The sequence below is a fragment of the Rhodamnia argentea genome, chromosome 2, assembly GCF_020921035.1.
Source record: "Rhodamnia argentea isolate NSW1041297 chromosome 2, ASM2092103v1, whole genome shotgun sequence".
Lineage (NCBI taxonomy): Eukaryota > Viridiplantae > Streptophyta > Magnoliopsida > Myrtales > Myrtaceae > Rhodamnia > Rhodamnia argentea.
This window is the reverse complement of record NC_063151.1, coordinates 1,025,612-1,044,849: the sequence shown is the minus strand read 5'-3', so window position 1 is coordinate 1,044,849 and position 19,238 is coordinate 1,025,612. Positions and strand designations below refer to the sequence as shown.

The 19,238-nt window shown below is 41.8% G+C and overlaps 2 protein-coding genes and 1 pseudogene across 4 annotated transcripts; all 3 read left to right on the top strand.

Moving 5' to 3' along the window:
• The first annotated feature begins 2,378 nt into the window (after positions 1 to 2,378).
• LOC115746318 lies at positions 2,379 to 4,337 on the top strand (annotated as a pseudogene).
• Positions 4,338 to 7,799: 3,462 nt separating this feature from the next.
• Positions 7,800 to 9,162, top strand: LOC115746322 (probable carboxylesterase 2). The gene is given in 3 exon segments (XM_048275327.1): positions 7,800 to 8,338; positions 8,573 to 8,764; positions 8,766 to 9,162. Coding segments are annotated over 3 exon segments (972 nt in total). The 5' UTR covers positions 7,800 to 7,817; the 3' UTR covers positions 9,025 to 9,162.
• A 2,012-nt stretch (positions 9,163 to 11,174) lies between these two features.
• On the top strand, positions 11,175 to 18,736 carry LOC115746320 (probable carboxylesterase 2). Of its 3 annotated transcripts, XM_030682043.2 has the most exons (3): positions 11,176 to 11,763; positions 12,144 to 12,252; positions 18,375 to 18,736. In XM_030682043.2, exons 1-3 carry the CDS (start codon positions 11,243 to 11,245, stop codon positions 18,723 to 18,725), a joined length of 981 nt encoding a protein of 326 aa, XP_030537903.1. In that variant the 5' UTR covers positions 11,176 to 11,242; the 3' UTR covers positions 18,726 to 18,736. The 3 variants fall into 3 exon arrangements, with proteins under 3 accessions (XP_048131283.1, XP_030537903.1, XP_030537901.1); XM_048275326.1 differs by lacking the exon at positions 18,375 to 18,736 and having other exon boundaries at positions 11,175 to 11,763; positions 12,144 to 12,802; XM_030682041.2 differs by lacking the exons at positions 11,176 to 11,763; positions 12,144 to 12,252 and adding an exon at positions 17,596 to 18,167 and having other exon boundaries at positions 18,266 to 18,736.
• The last annotated feature ends 502 nt before the right edge of the window (positions 18,737 to 19,238 follow it).

The window sequence follows — 19,238 nt, the reverse complement described above, 5'->3', positions numbered from 1 at the left end:
TTTCTCTTCCAATCTATATTGAAAGTTTGTGTCCGTGAACAAATTTTTGCAGCTGATTTTGAGTGAACGTGAAAACCAGTTCAGCCATTCATCTTATTGATAATCAACGAGGAGGATGCTTGTGACGTTGCTTCACAAATTCTTCAAGATTAGCTCTCTTGCTCTCTTATCTCAATTAGATTTGGGTCAAGTTTGACAGTTTTACTCTCTCGAACTAGATTCAAATTTAGATTTGAGAGTTCTTTACGGTATTTGATCTATGTTTTCTCAATATATTGATATTAGTGTCTTTGTAATGTAATGATGATGAGGGCGTCGATCCTAGATGCACACCACAAGCCGTTGCAAATAAAATGAGAGAATTCAATGTATGTGCTCAAACACTAAATCTGGTGACGGCCGTCGAACGATTACTATGATAAATCTGTTCTTAAGGGATGAGAGTATGTTGCTAACTGCAGAGTTTTATTATATACTTTTAGGTGTTTGCTTTGTTTCACAGTTATTTGGGACTCAAAATACTTATATATACCTTTCGAATATTTTTATAGATGAATGACATGTTTTGACCACCCAAAAAAAAACAAAAAAAAGTGCTAAGGACACCAACAAATAGCTTGCCACACTCCAAAGGATGATGCATTGGACAACATGGTCATTAATGATCGCGACGATAATGAATTAGTTAAATTGAACCAAATTAACGGATATATTTGATTGCATCAATTTAATAAATTGTAGGACTTGATTATACTTTTGATAGTTTTAGGCTCAATTGTACTTTCACAACTAGTTCTATGACTTTTGATGCGTATATCCCAAAACTAAAAAAAAAATGGAAGTAGGTACTTAAGTATGTTGATTGTATTACTAAGCAAACTAGCTTTGCAAGTCAAACCTTACTCATTTAGCATCGTTAATCCTTGCTTCAAAAACACGTGTGCGTCGGCGCACGGCCAAAAGCTATTGTTTTATTTTGTGTGTGCAGAAAGTGCATAATTGTTATGTGAACTTGCATTATTATTTTTTTCCTGTTGTGATCCTATATTTCTAATTTTAGCAATTTGTTCCTCAAACTTCTAGTATTTTCCCAACCAAGTCTTGGGTACCTGATTTCGGCAAATTTAGCTGATGTGTCCAAGGATACCACTCAAAAAAAAAAAAATTGTAAAAAAAATTTCTAAACCTATTACGCTTTTGCCAATTCAAACCTAAACATTTTAATTTTTTCAATTAAGTCCTAAATTTTTTGATTTTGTGCCAATTTGATAATAAATTTTTGCATTTGTGTCAATTGAATCCATCCGGTCAACTTTGACCGATCGACGTGGACGTGGGTAATTTTTAATGATTTTTTGAATTATCTTTTATTTTTATTTTCTTTATCTTTTGTTTCTTCTTCCTTCAGCAAGTCAACCTCGTTGGCCACTAAAGGAAGGAAAAGAAAAGAAAAATAAAAATAAATAGAGAAACTATTAAAATATTATTAAAAATTGTCCACGCGCCGATCGACCGACTAAGTTAGTTAGATTATAAAAATTTAAATCGAAACAAATTATAAAAATTTAAATCAAAAACTAAAATATTTAGGACTGAATTAACAAAAGCGCAATAGATTTAGGACTTTTTTTTAACAATTTTCTTGTGAAAAGTGCGATGTCGAAAAACTCGGACGTTACCATGGTCAATAAATTTGCGACGATCAGACTATAAGAATAATTTGAACAAAAAAAAAACTACAAAAATAATATCAGGCCAATTTTCAACCACAATTTATTCCATGATAACCGGGATTATTTCAACATCGGACTTATGGCTACTAAAGATTGGTACAGCTTTAAATTGTTGGAATTGGTCATAGAAGTCTTCGATGCGGCAAATCACGTGTTGTACTATGCTATCCCAAACTATGACTTGGGAAGTTAAAAAAAAACGCCATGAACAATGGGAATCAATCTAGAAGGATAATAGTCCAGCACACACTTAGTCAAATTTTCATTTACTTATTGTTAGAGGCTAATTATTTTACGGTTGATCTTTGGCCAATATAGATTGGTACATCATCTTTAATACGAGAAAATAATGTACGTGTCTTTATTTGGTGCAAAATCATCGATTTGGAAATAATTGTTCTATTAAAAAAATCGCTTGTATCAAAAGAAAAATTGACAAAAAATATATATATTTTTATCGTAGGCGTAGATTATATAACATATATCACTGCTGATGAAATAGTGAAATACAACTTTTGGACGGTTTAAAATGAGTTCGCAATCGATGCATATAAATATAATCACTCTATGATCTCTATCTTCATGTTAATAAAAAGGAACCACAAACTCATCAGAGAGCAACCCCTCTCTCTCTCTCTCTCTCTCATGGAGCCGGACGGCGATTCAAGCAAATCAGAAGTGGCCTTCGAAAGGCTTCCGATGATAAGAGTCTACAAAGACGGCCGGGTTGAGAGGTTCTTTGGCACCGACGTCGTCCCGCCGTCCACCGACCCCCAAACCGGCGTTTCATCCAGGGACGTCACCATCCCCGTCGCCACCGCTGCCCCGACGACGGCCACTTCCGGACCCCCCACCCGTGCCGTCTCCGCTCGTCTCTTCCTCCCAAAACTCACCGAGCCCCAAAAACTGCCCCTCCTCATCTACTTCCACGGTGGAGGGTTCTTCGCCTCCTCCCCGTTCACGGCCGTTAACCACGGCTACCTCAACGCTGTCGTCGCCAAGGCCAAGGTCATCGCTGTCTCGGTGAACTACGGGAAGGCCCCGGAGCACCCGATACCAGCGGCTTACGAGGACTCCTGGGCTGCGATCCAGTGGGCGGCTTCGCACTGCGACGGCGATGGTCCGGAGGCTTGGCTGAACGATCACGCGGACTTTGGGAAGGTGTTCTTGGCTGGAGAAAGCTCAGGTGAAAAGACTTATCATTTCATTCTCGAGTTACTTCAGTCCTTCAGTGCTTGTGGGCTGTTTTCCGGAGATCTTTCTTTCTTTTTTCTTCTTCCTTTGATGTGTTTCGACTTTTGTTGGAGAAGTAGGTGGGCTAGGCTAGATGATAAGATCACATGATAGAGTTTCATCTCGCGAAGGAACTGATAATGAAAAGGGGTTTGCTAGCACAATAATTTGGGAAACGATGACGGTGAGAGTAACGGTGCTCTATCAGCCACAAATTTTTCCAAGAAAACATTTTTGGAAGCAGATTTGTTTAGAAACAAATTTGTGGCGTCAACGATGCGGTTAGGGCTCCACCTTAATAGTTTTTAAGGGATCGTGAAAATATCAATATGTTTTTTTATTAAAAGAATATCAGTCTGTTATGAGTTATAAATTTTTTAAAAAATAGATCCTATAATAATAATTAATTAATTAATTATTTTTTATCCAGAATAGACAGTCAGTTCTGACTGTCATCGAAACTGTTGCATAACCAATTCTTTAATGCAAAGTTTGGGGGATGCTAGGTAGGTTAAGACTGATTTGTAAAGCAAATGGACAAAAGTGATTGACTGAAACAATCTTTTTAGTTTGAAACTCTATCTTGATATTGGCTTTTTATAGTATATACGAGAAGAAAGTTGAATCACAAGTAAACATTTTGATTGAGCAGGTGCCAATATTGCTCACAACATGGCTATGGCGGCCGGGAATCCAGAGCTCGGGCTAAACATACGACTTCTTGGAGTTGCACTAGTCCATCCTTTCTTCTGGGGTTCCAAACCGATCGGGTTGGAGGAGCTGCCTCCGAGCTAGGAGGGCCGATGTGGACTGGCTATGGCCTTTCGTTTGCCCGTCTAAGCCGGACAGCGATGAACCATGGGTCAACCCGATGGCTGATGGAGCTCCAAGCCTGGCGGGGCTCGGGTGTGGGAGGGTGTTGGTGTGCGTGGCCGAGCAATGATGTATTGAGAGACAGAGGGCGGTTGTACCATGAGGTCTTGGGTCGGAGCGGGTGGATGGGCATGGCGGAGATCATGGAGACGGAAGGGGAGGGCCACGGGTTTCATTTGTTTGACCGGGGAACTGAGAAAGCTAAGGATTTGATCCGGCTGCTGGCGGATTTCTTCAATAGAGACATGCCGCCTTTGATGCCTTAACCAGGAAAAGTCTCTAATTTATGTCTCATTCAATGCAATGAAATATGCGAGTCACTTCAAATTAGGAGGAAGTATGGATGGACATCCTGGACCGTTTGCCTCTTAGGTGGAACAAATTGTTAAGTGCACTATTCTTATGAGTTCCGTGCACCATAATTATTTGATTATGTGACTATAAGATGGAAGGTTGTGCTGGACTCTTTTGAATTTAATAAAGCTTATACTTATCTTTTTTCTTGTAGAGTCTCGAATCAGACACAAATTATATTAGATACGAGGAACCTGTAAATGTACACTTTTAGTAGTACTTGATTCGGCATTTTACGGTTGAACTTTTGGCCAATAAAGATTCGTGCATCATCTTTAATATGATAAGATAATGCACGTGCGTCTATTTCGTGCAAAATCGACATTCGAAAAATGTAAATATTTCAAAATTGATTGTTCGTATCGACCACAAAGATGACTTCACAAAATATGTTTTCATCGTAGGCATAGATTGTTGTTGATAATACCAACATTTTCGGTAGACTAATTTGCTTAAGCGACGAAATAGTCTAATAAAATTGTTTAAGCGATGACTTAGGAAAATACAACATCTGGACGGTTTCAAATGCGTTCACCCGCAAAGCGTACAGATGATAGGGATAGGCTGACTTACGGTGCAGCCTGCACCATGTATTTTTTTCAGGGAACCGGACGACTTGCTTGTCCGGTGTCGTTGGGAGATCAAATCAGGATGGATCAGCTCTACCGACAAGATATTGGGACCTTGAGGCCCACGTCTGTCTGACTTTATCTCTGCTCTGCTTTGCTCTGTTCCGCTGGTCGCTCTCTTCTCTCAACGAAAATGGAAGAAATGAATGAATCGAAAGTAGAAACCTCGAGTCATCAGAGATAAAGTCAGACGTGGAACGGCAATCTCATCACAGAGAGAGCAACCTCTCTCTCTCTCTCTCTCTCTCTCTCTCTTGGATGGGACAAATTATTACATGCAATGGAATGTGCTTGTCACTTGGTTTATCTTCGGATTAATACCACAAAAAATATTAAATTAATATATCTGTAATAATTTTATTTAAAATTATTTTTTAATCACAAAAAAATCCTAAATTGATACCCTTATAGTAATTTTACTTTAAACCGGTACATCTATAATAAATTTACCTCCGTTAATTTTCGTTAAATCTAATCGTTAAAGCACTAAGTTATCTAACACGTGGCAATTGACGGGTGTATCGGCTTGAGATTTTTATTCTTTGTTTGTCACATGTGTATCGGTTTAGAATTTTTCGTAGTATTAACCAAATTTAACAGGAGGTAAATTTATCGTACGCATATCGGTTAGAGGTTTTTCATGATCAAAAGATTAGTTTAGGGTAAATCTGTCACAGGTATACCGGCTTATGATTTTTGATGGTCAAAAAAATAGTTTGGGGTAAATTTGTCACGGCTATATCGGTTTGAAGTTTTTCGTGATAAAAAAAAATAATTTGAAATAAATTTATCACGAATGTATCAATTTAGGGTTTGCTTCCCAAGCAATTAGATTCAAATATATTTCCCACCCTTTCTTCCCTACTTCATCTCCTCTTCCAAACGGAAGGCTTAAAGTCCACTCAAGAAACTCTAGAACTTAAACAAAGGCGCCATCCGAAATTTCGAGCTTTGGTTTGTGAAAAACCAGAAAATTTCGAGCTATGATATCTCCAACTATACAAGTGCAGGTGATTACAATTGTTCACTGTAAAAATCCCATGTACCATGTGAATGAAATCTAATCTTAGGTAGCAACCTATGCGTTTTCTTTTCAACAAGGGGGTTTGGGACAAGATTTTTGCAGCGGGCGATAAAGCGGCTGTAATACTTTTGTGGTCATTTTTGGCCTCAAAATCCTTCGTTTTAAGTGTCTTTGTTTTTCTAAAATGATATCATTTCTCTTTTTAGTTTCAGGAACAAAACAAATAATTTACTTTTTTAACTTTTTTTTTTATGTTCCTAGGAATGGAAATTTGTTCCCGCGAGCAAAAAATCAATTTACATTTTCAAACGTTTTTATGTTCTTTTGTCCGTTCCGGAAAACGGAAGAACATAAAAACAGAGAAACAGAAACTTTACCAAACGCGCCCTAAGGAATTTATTTTTGTGTTCGGATGATGGAGTCTTCAAATAGTCCGAATCTAACTAGCAGTGACACACATACTGGACGATAGGCTCATCGGTGAAACGAGTGGATCGGATTGGATCGGATTAGGTTGAAAATGGTTCGATGCAATTTAATGTGTTTAACCTATTGTGATCCATTTATATGCAATACAAAATTTAGTGACTCATACATGACTCGAGATTCATTTTGAGCAATTTTCTACTTAAATTGTTGCATTTAAAGAATGGGCAGCTCTATGAACCGGATTATCGAGTAAGTGAGGGAGCTCAGGGGTAGGGTTATGAATGGGCGTGCGACGGTGGGGGTGAAGTCCTGTCTGGGTTATCAATAAATCATGAAACATGTTCGGGCTTGATTCGGGGAAAATATATACGAGGGATCTTAATATGTAGGGCTTACTGAAAGCCCAACTTTGGCCCAAAAAAAGCCCAACTTTCATTTCCCTCGTAACAAAGAAAAAAATTATGCTTCTATCTTCTTATGATTACACATCTTAATCGATAAACAAGTTAAATTTCAGTCCACTTTGCAAATAATGACATGAAGGTGGAACCAAAAAGGCCAGCGAGCAATACCTCCCAAAGTCTTTCTCATAAAGCCACAGCCACAAGTCATTCATCCACAACCACGCCGCAAGGAAAGCACACAGCGGAGACAATTTCTGTCTTCGACCCAAAAGCACAAACATAAACAAATCACAGAACCAAGAATCACTGGCAACGAATCCGATTCCGTTTCCATAACCTCGAGAGCTCTAAAAGGAACAATACTGACCGAGCAATCGATTCCAGTGATGCAAATGATTTAAATTTCTCAAGGTGAGTTAGATTCGGGTTGCGTTGTTCACGAGTCATTTAAATTGCTCAGTAAATAAATGGGTCTAAGTGAGTTAAAATGGGCGGATTTGGGTCAAATCCATTCATAACCCACCCAAACCCGCCTCAACCTACTCATTTGCCACCGCTAGGCATAGGTATTACAATCCATATTTGATTTGGTTTTATAACTCTAAACCCATTATAATCCATTTTGTCTCTTTTGAATTTTGACCAACCTTTGACCCATTTGGAGACCTCAACTAGGTAGTTATAATTTTGCAAAAGTTCCCATATGAACAACGGTCGCATGGTGCCAAAGAAAATGGTCGTTCGACTCGACCTAACGCAAAGGAGGCCCTTTTAGACTTGCATTCCACTAAAAGTAAAAGAGGACTCGTATTTTGTCATCTTCAGTAATTAATTATGCTGATTTCGTCGACGGGTGAACCTTTTTTTAAGCACTAGCAGAAGAAATTGCGGTAGCTTGGTCGCTAGAGTGATATCCGAAAAGTAATATGAACACACTTGAATTAGTTAGACATTGACATTCAACACGGAGTTTCGACTAAGCTTTTTCTAAATCAGACGCCAAAAATATTCCTCAATATATGGTCCGTCCTGCTTTGCTTTCCCTGAGCCATCGCCGTTTCTCGTCTCTCGATCGATCCATCATCGTTCGCCTATCTCTGATTAATATCGTTGACATCTCTCTCTCTCTGTCTCCCCCATGGATTCATCTAAAGAGGTCTCACTCGAGATCTTCCCCTACATCAGAATCTACAAAGATGGCACCTTCGACCGCCTCGCCGGCTTCGAGATCGCCCCGCCAGGCCTCGACCCTGACACCAGAGTCGAGTCCAAGGACATCCTCATCCTCCCCGACACTGGCATCTCTGCTCGAATCTACCGCCCCTCCTCCGCCTCAGCTGCCATGAAACTCCCCCTCATCGTCTACTTCCATGGCGGGGCCTTCATCATCGCCTCCATCGCCGACCCCAAGTATCACGCCAGCCTCAATGCCCTTGTCGCCGAGTCCAATGTCGTGGTCATCTCTGTTGACTATCGCCGAGTCCCCGAGCACCCCCTACCCGTAGCCTATGACGACTCCTATGCTGCTCTGCAGTGGATTGCATCCGAGGAAGCCCGGAGCGAGCCGTGGCTCAGGGACCATGCCGACTTCGACAGGCTCTTCCTCGTCGGTGACAGCGGCGGTGCCAACATGTCTCACCACTTAGCCATGCGACTCAGGTACAGTACAACAACAAAACCTAAGAAGCTTAGTGAGTCTTCTAGGTTTTAATTATTATAAGTAACTCTGTGATTTCATTGCTATCTTACGCATAGTTACTACTATATTGAAATTGTTACACAATTTAATATAGAGTGAACACTGATTAATATTATCTATTATGGTAGATGAATTTTATGTAAAATCTCCTTATTGCATTATTTATCTAAATTTGTGCATCTGTCATTGATAAGGGATGACGCACTGGGCAAGCGGGTCAAGCTCTCGGGGATTGGGATGATACAACCCTACTTCTGGGGCGAGAAACCAATCGGTGCGGAGGTGGCAGATCCTGGCCGGAAGGCATGGGTGGACAGCTGGTGGCGGTTTGTGTGCGTGTCGGACAAGGGGTGCGACGACCCACTGATCAACCCGTTCGCAGACGGGCCCCGGCGTGGACGGGCTGGCGTGCGAGAAGGTGCTGGTTATCGTGAGCGAGAAGGACATACTGAGGGACAGAGGGAGGCTGTACTACGATAAGCTGGTGGAGAGCGGCGGGCCGGCAGCAGCGGAGATCATGGAGATTGACGGCGAGGATCACGTATTCTACATCTTTGACCCGTGCTGCGAAAAGGCAAAGAGACTGTTCAAACGCGTAGCCGCGTTCGTCAACGGCGATCGTGTTGATCCCAAGATGGGTGCATGAAACAAGGGAGATGTTGAAAAAATGAGGGCTTTTTCCGAAGTTTCCGCATTACTTTTCCTGTCGCTGCTAAAGTTTCTGGTCGTCGCCATGTTGTGGGTGATCGTCAATACATTCTTGCCCCCGAGAGTGTGGGTAGCTTTTCTGACTTCCCATCATCCCTGCCAAAGTCAACCACAATATATCATCAGCCACTTGAACTTCAAATTTATTTTTATTAGCTGGCCTAGAAATAAAATACATGGATTCTAGTTTAGTCTTTTTTAATGTTGAGAGCACAAGGAAAGTCCGATATCTTCAAAGGGGGAGATTGTCAAGAGGGTGCTTAAGCCGGTGCCTATTAATATACCTAATTAGATCAATTTTCACTCGAAAACTCAAGTTAATGAGTTATGAATCAATTATGATATATTAGCTGCTCCATATCACATTAATTTTTCGATATGTGATTTCTCAACACAACTCACATGTGTATTTCAACTTTCAATTTTAATTAAATCCTTGGGCAAATTGGATTTGTTTAATCAACCATTAATTGTCTTCTCTTTGTTGTTCTTTTCATCAACGTAGTGATTATGCCTTCAAGCACCTAGAGTACGGGATTTTCTCTTGGTAGGCAAATGTATACATTGAAGATCTCATTCAAGTTATTATCAACCGCATAAATAGTTGGTATCCACCTTGATGAAAAGCCCTACAAAATTCCTCGGGGCCTTCCCTCACGAAGTCTTTATTACTTTTGTGGTACTCCAACTTCAAATTAGCCATTGCTTGGTCAAAATCAACTTCAAATGTAGTCCTCACAGCCAAAGGAGTTTTCTAAAAGCACCCCTCTATGCAATATTCCCCAGAGAATATTTACAATTTCAATGCTTTGCAACTAGAGATGGCCTTGTAACTACTGTTTTTAGTCCCTGCAACCAAAATCAGCAAATGAAAATAGACAGATCACGTCAATGATTAGAATGTTCTCGTAGCGTAATAACATTTAAAGAAAAAAAATGTGAGATAATACCTTTCTGATAACTTATGTAGGAACAATCCCCGTATGTGCCCACGCTTAGGTCAGTATATAACGAGGTGAGCAACCAACTCTAAGATGCCACATATTCATATTTAAAAGCTATCTAAGCGATTAAAACATTTGATGATTTTCATCTCATCCAACCAGACACAACTTACTCTTCATTCCAATCTTAAAGAAGCACATGTCCAAGCCCATGACATGCTTACATCCCGCTAAAAACTCCATTTTCAACTCATCGAACCTTATGACCAAAAAAAAAAAAAAACTCGTCGAACCCCACACGAAACCGATTAAACACTTTGGTTGCTGAGTTGACTTCCAATTTAAATGTTCCGCACATGCTAATTCTCTTGAGCTCCTCCAAATAAGATCTCAATCCTTAGCATATCATATTTCTCCTCCATGGGGCCCTTTATATAATTAAGAGCTCTCCATGTGACTGTTATGCATAGCCATACTCTAGTCTCCAACCTATTCCGTTATATCTTTGTTTAAACCAGTTGCTATATTTAACGTACCACTTGCACAAGCAACAAAAAGTTCCCAAAAAAGACGAAAAGGAAACATTAAAAGAAGAAGGAAAATGGTATAATTATTTTGAATAGTAATAGAATGATGATGAGATAATAAACAAAAGTGAAATGCTTTTCTTAATGGCTGTTAGGAACTGTACAATTTCAATCGTACACTCGCACATTATTACCGTGCGTTTAACATAAAAGATTTATTGATTGAGATATTGCATGGTCGAAAATAACTGATAATATTATCATACCATTTGTTTAGTAACTTTATAAATAAAAAGTAAGAGACACGAGAAATAAATTATTGCGATATTCTGTAATCATTATTGTTGCGACGACTTTCCTTCAGGCCTAACATATGTCTGACCTATTAAAACCAATGGTTAATCCGAATTTCGATGTAATGACAAGGTTAAAAGAGACAATGTCATCTTCGACGAGACTAGAGGGTATTATGACAACATCAGAAGACGTAGTTAGACATTTACACTTAACAGGGAGTCTGACTGACCTTTTCATAAGTTGTTATTACTCGTGATTACCAGAAGTCCTCCTCAATATATAAACCCCCCTTGCTTTCTCTTTATGAGCCATCTCTGTTTCTCCCCTGTCGATTCATCATCAATCTCACCTCTCTCTGGTTAATATCGTTGACATCTCCGCCGCTCTCATGGATTCATCCAAAGAGGTCTCACTCGAGATCTTCCCCTACATCAGAGTTTACAAAGACGGCACCTTCGACCGCCTCGCCGGCTTCGAGATCGCCCCGCCCGGCCTCGACCCCGAGACCCGAGTCGAGTCCAAGGACATCCTCATCCTCCCTGAAACGGGCATCTCCGCCCGAATCTACCGCCCCTCCTCCGCCTCGGCCGCCACGAAACTCCCCCTCGTCATCTACTTCCATGGCGGGGCCTTCATCATCGCCTCCATCGCGGACCCCAAGTATCACGCCAGCCTCAACGCCCTTGTCGCTGAGTCCAACGTCGTCGTTGTCTCCGTCGACTACCGCCGAGTCCCTGAGCACCCCCTCCCCACGGCCTACGAGGACTCCTGGGCTGCTCTGCAATGGATCGCATCCGAGGAAGCCCAGTGCGAGCCGTGGCTCAGGGACCATGCCGACTTCGACCGGCTCTTCCTTGTCGGGGACAGCGGCGGCGCCAACATGTCTCACCACTTGGCCATGCGGCTCAGGTATGGTACAATAACAAAACCTAAATATGCTTAGTCAGTCTTTTAGCGTTTATTTAGCATAAGTAACATTGTGATTTCATTGCTCTATCAAAAATGCTTGGAGGACGGTATTATCCTCCCGGACCACACATACCCAAGTGTGTGGTCGGTAGATTTTGTCAATTTGATAATCTCGTTCCCAAACTCCTACATTTCAAGATGTGCGATCCAGAGAATACGTTCACTTTTTGGAGAGTGACAGTTCCGTCCTCTGGTAAAATTCAAACCATTTTATATTGAGTAGACACTGATTACTATTATTTATTACAGTAGAGGAATTTTACGTAAAATCTCCTTGTTTTACATTACGTATCTAAGTTTCTGCATCGGTCTTTGATAAGGGATGACGTACTGGGCGAGCGGGTCAAGCTCTCCGGGATTGGGATGATACAACCGTATTTCTGGGGCGAGACACCGATTGGAGCAGAGAAGGCGGACCCTGGTCGGAAGGCGTTGGTGGACAGCTGGTGGCGGTATGTTTGCGTGTCGGGCAAAGGGTGCGACGACCCGCTGATCAACCCCTTTGCGGACGGGGCACCGGGCGTGGACGGGATGGCATGCGAGAAGGTGCTGGTGATCGTGAGCGACAAGGACATACTGAGGGACAGAGGGAGGCTGTACTACGAGAAGCTGGTGGAGAGCAGCGGGGCGGCGGCCACGGCGGCGGAGATCATGGAGATCGAAGGCGAGGATCATGTGTTCCACATCTTCGACCCGAGCTGCGAGAAGGCCAAGAGGCTGTTCAAACGCGTGGCCTCGTTCGTTAACAGTGACGGCGACGCTCGCAAAGGTGCATGATAAAAAGAAGAGATGTTGAAAAGTAGAGAGCGGTTTCAAAGTTTCTTTATTACTCTTGCCTGAAGATCGATCGTCGACGTCACCTTGTCGGTTCTAGTGGCGAAAAAAGTTACCGTCGATACATTCTGGGCCACAAGAATTGAGGGTAGCTTTTGCAATTTCCTGATTATTTGTTAATCACTCTCTAGTTATTGGGTTTAACTTTGGTTTCTATTAAGTGAACTTGGTGCTTGAGTGTCCTTTCCGAGGTATTGATTTATTTACAGTGTTTTTGTTCTCGTTTTTCGAAACTTTACTTATGGGTCATCTTGACCTTAAACCAGTCCCCATGTCAGTTGTCCATCTCCGGCCTTTGGAGCAGATCATTAGTTATCATCTGATTTATTTATTTATTTTGGGCCACGCACTCTCCACGACTAGTGATTAGCATGCGTCACCTCTGAGCAAAGCATTAAGATTTGGCGTCGACATAGTCTTTTTTTATTGGTGACAAGGCCACAATGGAACATGCACAAGATCTTTTCCCGTATCTCCCCACAGAGAGATGGATTGGCAACATCTTTCTCAACTCAAGTTTGTCCTCCTCATTGAATAGAGGGGCCTAAATTTCTATAAAAAAAAATATAAAAATTATTCACATCAATACTGGCTATATCACGTATGATGACCGGCGTCTATGTTGATGAGTTTATGCTAAAATTAGCCGAAAGAACTTCTTTTTGTTCAAAATGTTTATGACTAAAGTGGCCAAATTAAAAAGTTTAGGATTGAATTGACGATGTACATTATGAGTAAGATCTTTTGGACAATTTTACTATTATGTGGGTAAGGGGAAATTTTGACAATTGTTGTGATTTTAAGTTGTCTCACAAATTTATTATTGAGAAAATTCTAAAGTGCTTTCATTTTCTCAAATAAGAGCCTGTAGTAAATTTTATTTCAAATAAAGGTTTGAAGTGTACTTATTTTCTCAAATAAGGATTTGAAGTGAATCTTAGTTCAAATAAGTGTCTAAAGTGATCATGGAGTCTCAAAAAAGGATATGGTCTCGAGGGCATTTTTGCCATTTCTATCTATTTGATTTTTTTCTTTTTTCCTTATTTTTTTTTAGTAGGAATGGCCAACTTATTTGAAATGGTAAAAATGAGTAAATGTAATTTCCTTGATCATATATCTTTCCGAGAATGAGTTGAACTTTTTTGTATGGCTAACGAGGAGATGTGCTTTTTGTCTGCCATGTCGATGAGTGGGTGGAACTTTACTGCACTGACCTGGACTTAAGTTGCATCAAGTGTGTAATCAATCGATGAGTTGGACAGATGCTCCACAGGTCTAATGAAACGATGCTGCAAAATCAGTTAGACTTGGCCGACCCATCAACTTCTATATATATGTATATGCAAATCGTCAAATAATGTAGCCAAAAATCAGACGTTATAGGCAAATTATCTTCTCTAATTTGATAACTTGAACCGATCAACACTGTGTATTAGCCAAAATGGACAAATAACACCTTCCGGATGCAGTGCACATACCCAAATCTTGAATCTGATGCGCTTCGAGTGAACCGATGATGCTGCAATAGTTCGCTTCTAAGAATCTGTCATTTCCACTATTGATCCCGCATGAGTTCATTAGAACTGATGCATTACGATTAAGTCAATCAAAAGCAAACTAAATGGTATTGGATAAATTTAAGCTGGTCCACATTCTTTGGTGGAGAAGACAAACATCCCGACACAAGAAACCTTCCCAATATAGGAGGCACAAACAACTCAACACATGATACATAGCCAAAAAACTCCCCAATTACAAAATTACACGGTCATATTACCAAATAAATAATACATAGCCAAATCCACTTAGAAACAACATAAAGGCCACTACTTTTCGGTATACAACTCAACATCCTCATTTAATAGCAATACAGACATCCATTAAGCTTCTTCTAGTCCACGACTTCATAGTCCACCACTTTCATATTCTTGAGTGTGTGAAGGTTCTGAGATATCAATTGAAGTATGGTTTGGTCAAACTAGGACATGTCTTGCTCTTGTTTGTCTCTTGGAGATGGATAAACCTCCAAGTCGATAACTCTATCACTACCAGGTATTAGTAGTAAAAAATAGAGAAAATTTCAAATAAGAGTCCGAATTGTTATGATTTTTTCAAATTAGGATCTGAAGTGGACTTTGTTTAAAAAAAAAAAATTGAAACGTCGTCTTTGTTTCAAAAAAGGGCCTGGCTGAAGGACGTTTTCGTCTTTTACCATTTTAAAATTTTTTTTTCGTTTTCTGTTTTCTTTTCTTTTCTTTTTTTTTTCCTTTTTCTTTCCCCTCTCTAACCATGGCCGGCCTCAGGCAGAGGGCCACCCAGGCGCCCACGTCGCCTTCCGATGGGGGTTGCCTTCGGCCAACGCCGGCCAGCCTAGGCTAGGGCGAGGGTTGCCTCGCCAAATTCGGCGAGGACGAACCATCAAATAGATTGGCTCGTGCGGAGAGGACGAGGGTTACTCTCTCCTTCCTGTCGCTTCGTCTCTCTCGTCTCAGACTCAAACACTCTAGTATTCAATGGTGAGCGCAAATGAGAGCAGGAACAAGCTGGAGCCGGAGAAGCAGAGGCCCCTAAACCAGCACGCGGAGTCCCATTTCACCCCCAGCGATATCGTCCGCGACATCATCATCGGCGTCTCAGACTGCCTGACCGTCCCCTTCGCCCTCGCCACCGGCCTCTTCAGTGTCGACGCTCCCTCCTCCATTGTCCTCACCATCGGCGTCGCCGAGGTCGCCGTCGGCGCCAACTCCATGGGTCTCAGCAGGTACGTTTGCTATAACTCTCCTCCATAATAATTCACCATGTGTGCACGGGGGCCCTTAGGTTTGGTGGCGTTGTCTTGTAGTTCATTTTCCTCATATCATCTCCAGCAATTTAAAGGAGATCTTATACACAATGAGACATCAGTTCTGAAGTGCAGATGTGAAACTCAAAATGCTGTATTATTCATGGACTGTTAAACATGGTTCTGCTATGGAAACAAGGTGACAGCTTTGCAGTCAACCTTTTCCTGATCTGGCGAGGCAACAGGCGAGGGCGACCCCGGCCCGACGGCAGTGTGAGCGGCCCTATGCCCGAGGGAGGCCATGGCAGGGGAGGGGAAAGAAAAAGAGAAAAAAGGGAAAAGAAAAAGGGAAAAAGAAAAGAAAAGAAAATGAAAATAGAAAACAGAAGACGACAAAAAAGGAAAAAAGTTTAAAATAGTAAAAGATGAAAATGTCTTTCTATGAAATAAAGAAGACACTTCAGATCCTTTTTTAACACAAAGTTCATTTCATACCATTATTTGAGAAAATCAGAGCATTTTAGGTCATTATTTGAAATTTTTGCTAAAAAAATATAAGACTAGTAGATACCTCACTTTTCTTTGTGATATAGATATAAGCACTAGACAAAAAGATTACCCTAAATATGCATTCCCGGTGGCTTCAGAGATGAAAAGTTCACATTAGCAAGGAATTAGCCCGTGTGGCACTTGGCTAATTCCGGGTGATTCCGGTTTTTCCCGAATCACCCATCGACTAAAGAGATCCCGCTCCGATACCAATTGTCATGAGCCGGTAGATTTGGCCGCATAATTAGCTCGTGCGATGCTTGGTGAGCCAAGAACGTCAAGCTAGCTTTCATTCTCATGTTGTCCCATAGAACAAGAATGCGAATAGCTTTCCCGTATCGGATCGTATAACACCTAGTTAAGCTCAAGCATCCAGTCCAACGAGCGAGATGAGAAAAACATTTTAAGCACCATAACTGGTTTCCACCTGTCGTGGCCTCGTTAGGATAGCGGCATTAGCTCTTAATTAGTTTGTACACGGGAAGCCAACCCGCCTTCAAGCCTCCTAAGGGTATATTCATTCTAACTTAGAATTTCTAATGCAAACCACCATGACGCCACTCCCACGAACCAGCTACATCTTTCCCTCTACATCACTCACTCACCATGATGACATAATCAAACTTCACTCACAAGGGTTCACGAGTAAGGAAGGGTCTCATTTGTTGGGTCACGGAACTTTTGGTCCGTAACAAACACATATAATCGAAATGGATAGCACTAGTCATGACACCATATTAGAAAGTCTAAGCAAAAAATTTAAATTATTATTTGTAGTAAGATCATACGCACATAAAAAGCATATAAAATATATTGTCGAGCCATGTGAGATATGTGAACATGAGCAACATAACACTCGCCCGGGCAACAACCTCCTCGTCAATCTACCTCATTCTCGTGGGGGAGAGCTTGCTCTCCTAGAATTCTCAAAAAGACAAAAAAAGGAGAAAATGGTTTTCGTCAAAGAAAGGAATACGTAGGTATAATTAGTTTGAATAACGATAGAATGATGACAAGACAATAATCAAAATTAAGAGTTATGAGTACATCGATACGATGTTCTGCAATTATTGCTCTCACGACGTATTTGTCCCGGGCCTCATGTATGTCTTTTTAGTCATTTGTCAACGGAATTAGCTGTTAGGACTTTTTCATCCATGCATAATAGAGTTGAAAAAAAAAAAAAAAACTGAACATGCATTTTGTTATCTTCGGTAAATAATTAAGGTTATTTGGTCGATGGATGGATTTTTAAGGCAGTAAAAAAAGAAAAAAAGTCTCGCTTGATTGCTCTCGTGTAAAAGAATTTACACATTGCTATTACTCCTTTTTTTTTCACAACGTTGGATGTCCGACATATGAAAAATATAACTAATCGGAATCGATGAGATGAGATCGTCGGACTTTGATCCAAACGTAATCGGTTGGAAAAAGGGTTTATCTTCGAGGAGACTCAAAAAGTATTATGACCACATTTGAACATGTGGTTGGACATTGACATTTACCAACGAGTCTGACTAATTGCCAAAAGTCCTCCTCAATAAATGGACTTGCTTTTTGGACCCAAAAAAAATGGACTTGCTTTGCTTTCCCTGTCGGGCACTTCATCATCCTCACCTATCTCCCTCTCTCTCTCTCTCTCTCTCTCTCTCTCTCTCATGGATTCATCCAAAGATGTCTCACTCGAGATCTTCCCCTTCATCAGAGTCTATAAAGACGGCACCTTCGACCGCCTTGCCGGCTTCGAGATCGCCCCACCCGGCCTCGACCCCGAGACCCGAGTCGAGTCCAAGGACATCCTCATCCTCCCGGAGAACGGCGTCTCCGCCCGAATCTACCGCCCCTCTTCCATTTCCGCCAACACGAAACTCCCCCTCGTCATCTACTTCCACGGCGGGGCCTTCATCATCTTTTCCAAGGCCGACCCCAAGTATCACTCCTGCCTCAACACCCTTGTCGCCGAGTGCAATGCCATCCTCGTCTCCGTCGACTACCGCCGAGTCCCTGAGCACCCCCTCCCTGCGGCCTATGATGACTCCTGGGCTCCTCTGCAATGGATCGCATCCGAGGAAGCTCAGAGTGAGCCATGGCTCAGGGAGCATGCCGACTTCGACCGGCTATTCCTTGTTGGTGACAGCTGCGGCGCCAACATGTCGCACCACTTGGCCATGCGATTCAGGTACGATACAGTAACAGCCTAATGATGCTTGGTGCGTTTTGTGTTGAATTATTATTTGCAACTCAGTGATTTCATTTCTACGATACGGCATTGATAAGGGATGACGTGCTGGGCGAGCGGCTCAAGCTGTTGGGGATCGGGATGATACAACCGTACTTTTGGGGCGAGATGCCGATTGGCACGGAGGTGGCAGACCCTGACCGGAAGGCTTGGGTGGACAACACGTGGCGGTTTGTGTGCGTATCGGACAAGGGGTGCGATGACCCGCTGATCAACCCATTTGCTGACGGGGCCGCCGGCGTGGACGGGCTGGCGTGCGAGAAGGTGCTGGTGATCGTGAGCGAGAAGGACATACTGAGGGACAGAGGGAGGCTGTACTACGAGAAGCTGGTGGAGAGCGGCGGGCCGGCAGAGGCAGAGATCATGGAGATCGACGGCGTGGATCATATGTTCCACATCTACGATCCGAGCTGCGAGAAGGCCAAGAGGCTGTTCAAACGCTTGGCCTCGTTCATTAACAGTGATGGTGAAGGTCACAAGAAGGAGACTGTAGAGTGAAAGGCGCATGAAACCATGGAGGGCGTCTTCCAAAGTTTCTCTTTGACTTTGCCTGTCGCTACTAAAGTTTCTCTTGTGGTTGTGAACAAAAGTGATCCTTATACATTCAGGACCACAACAGTATGTCACAACGCAATATGCACGAGATATTATCTAATAATAGGAAACTGCTAGTCTGATAATTTACGATACTGTCATTATTTCTAACTTCATAATTTTTCAATCAATGAGTATTTTATACAAAACATGCGGTGATATTATATCAGACTATCATGAAAGCTTATTCCCTAATAATAACTGCTCTTTGACAACATCGGTTGTTGATGTGGCGTATATTTTTTACTCTCATCCACTCACAAATTGACACATGTTCATAATGCTGTTGGGATGTGCTCATACTTCTTATTGATAGAAAGGCACGTCTCGCTCTATGATGAGCGGGCGGGGGTCGCAAGGACAGTGCTCCTGAGTTACATTTATACTTTGAGCTCATATTTTTCATTTGATAGTTTG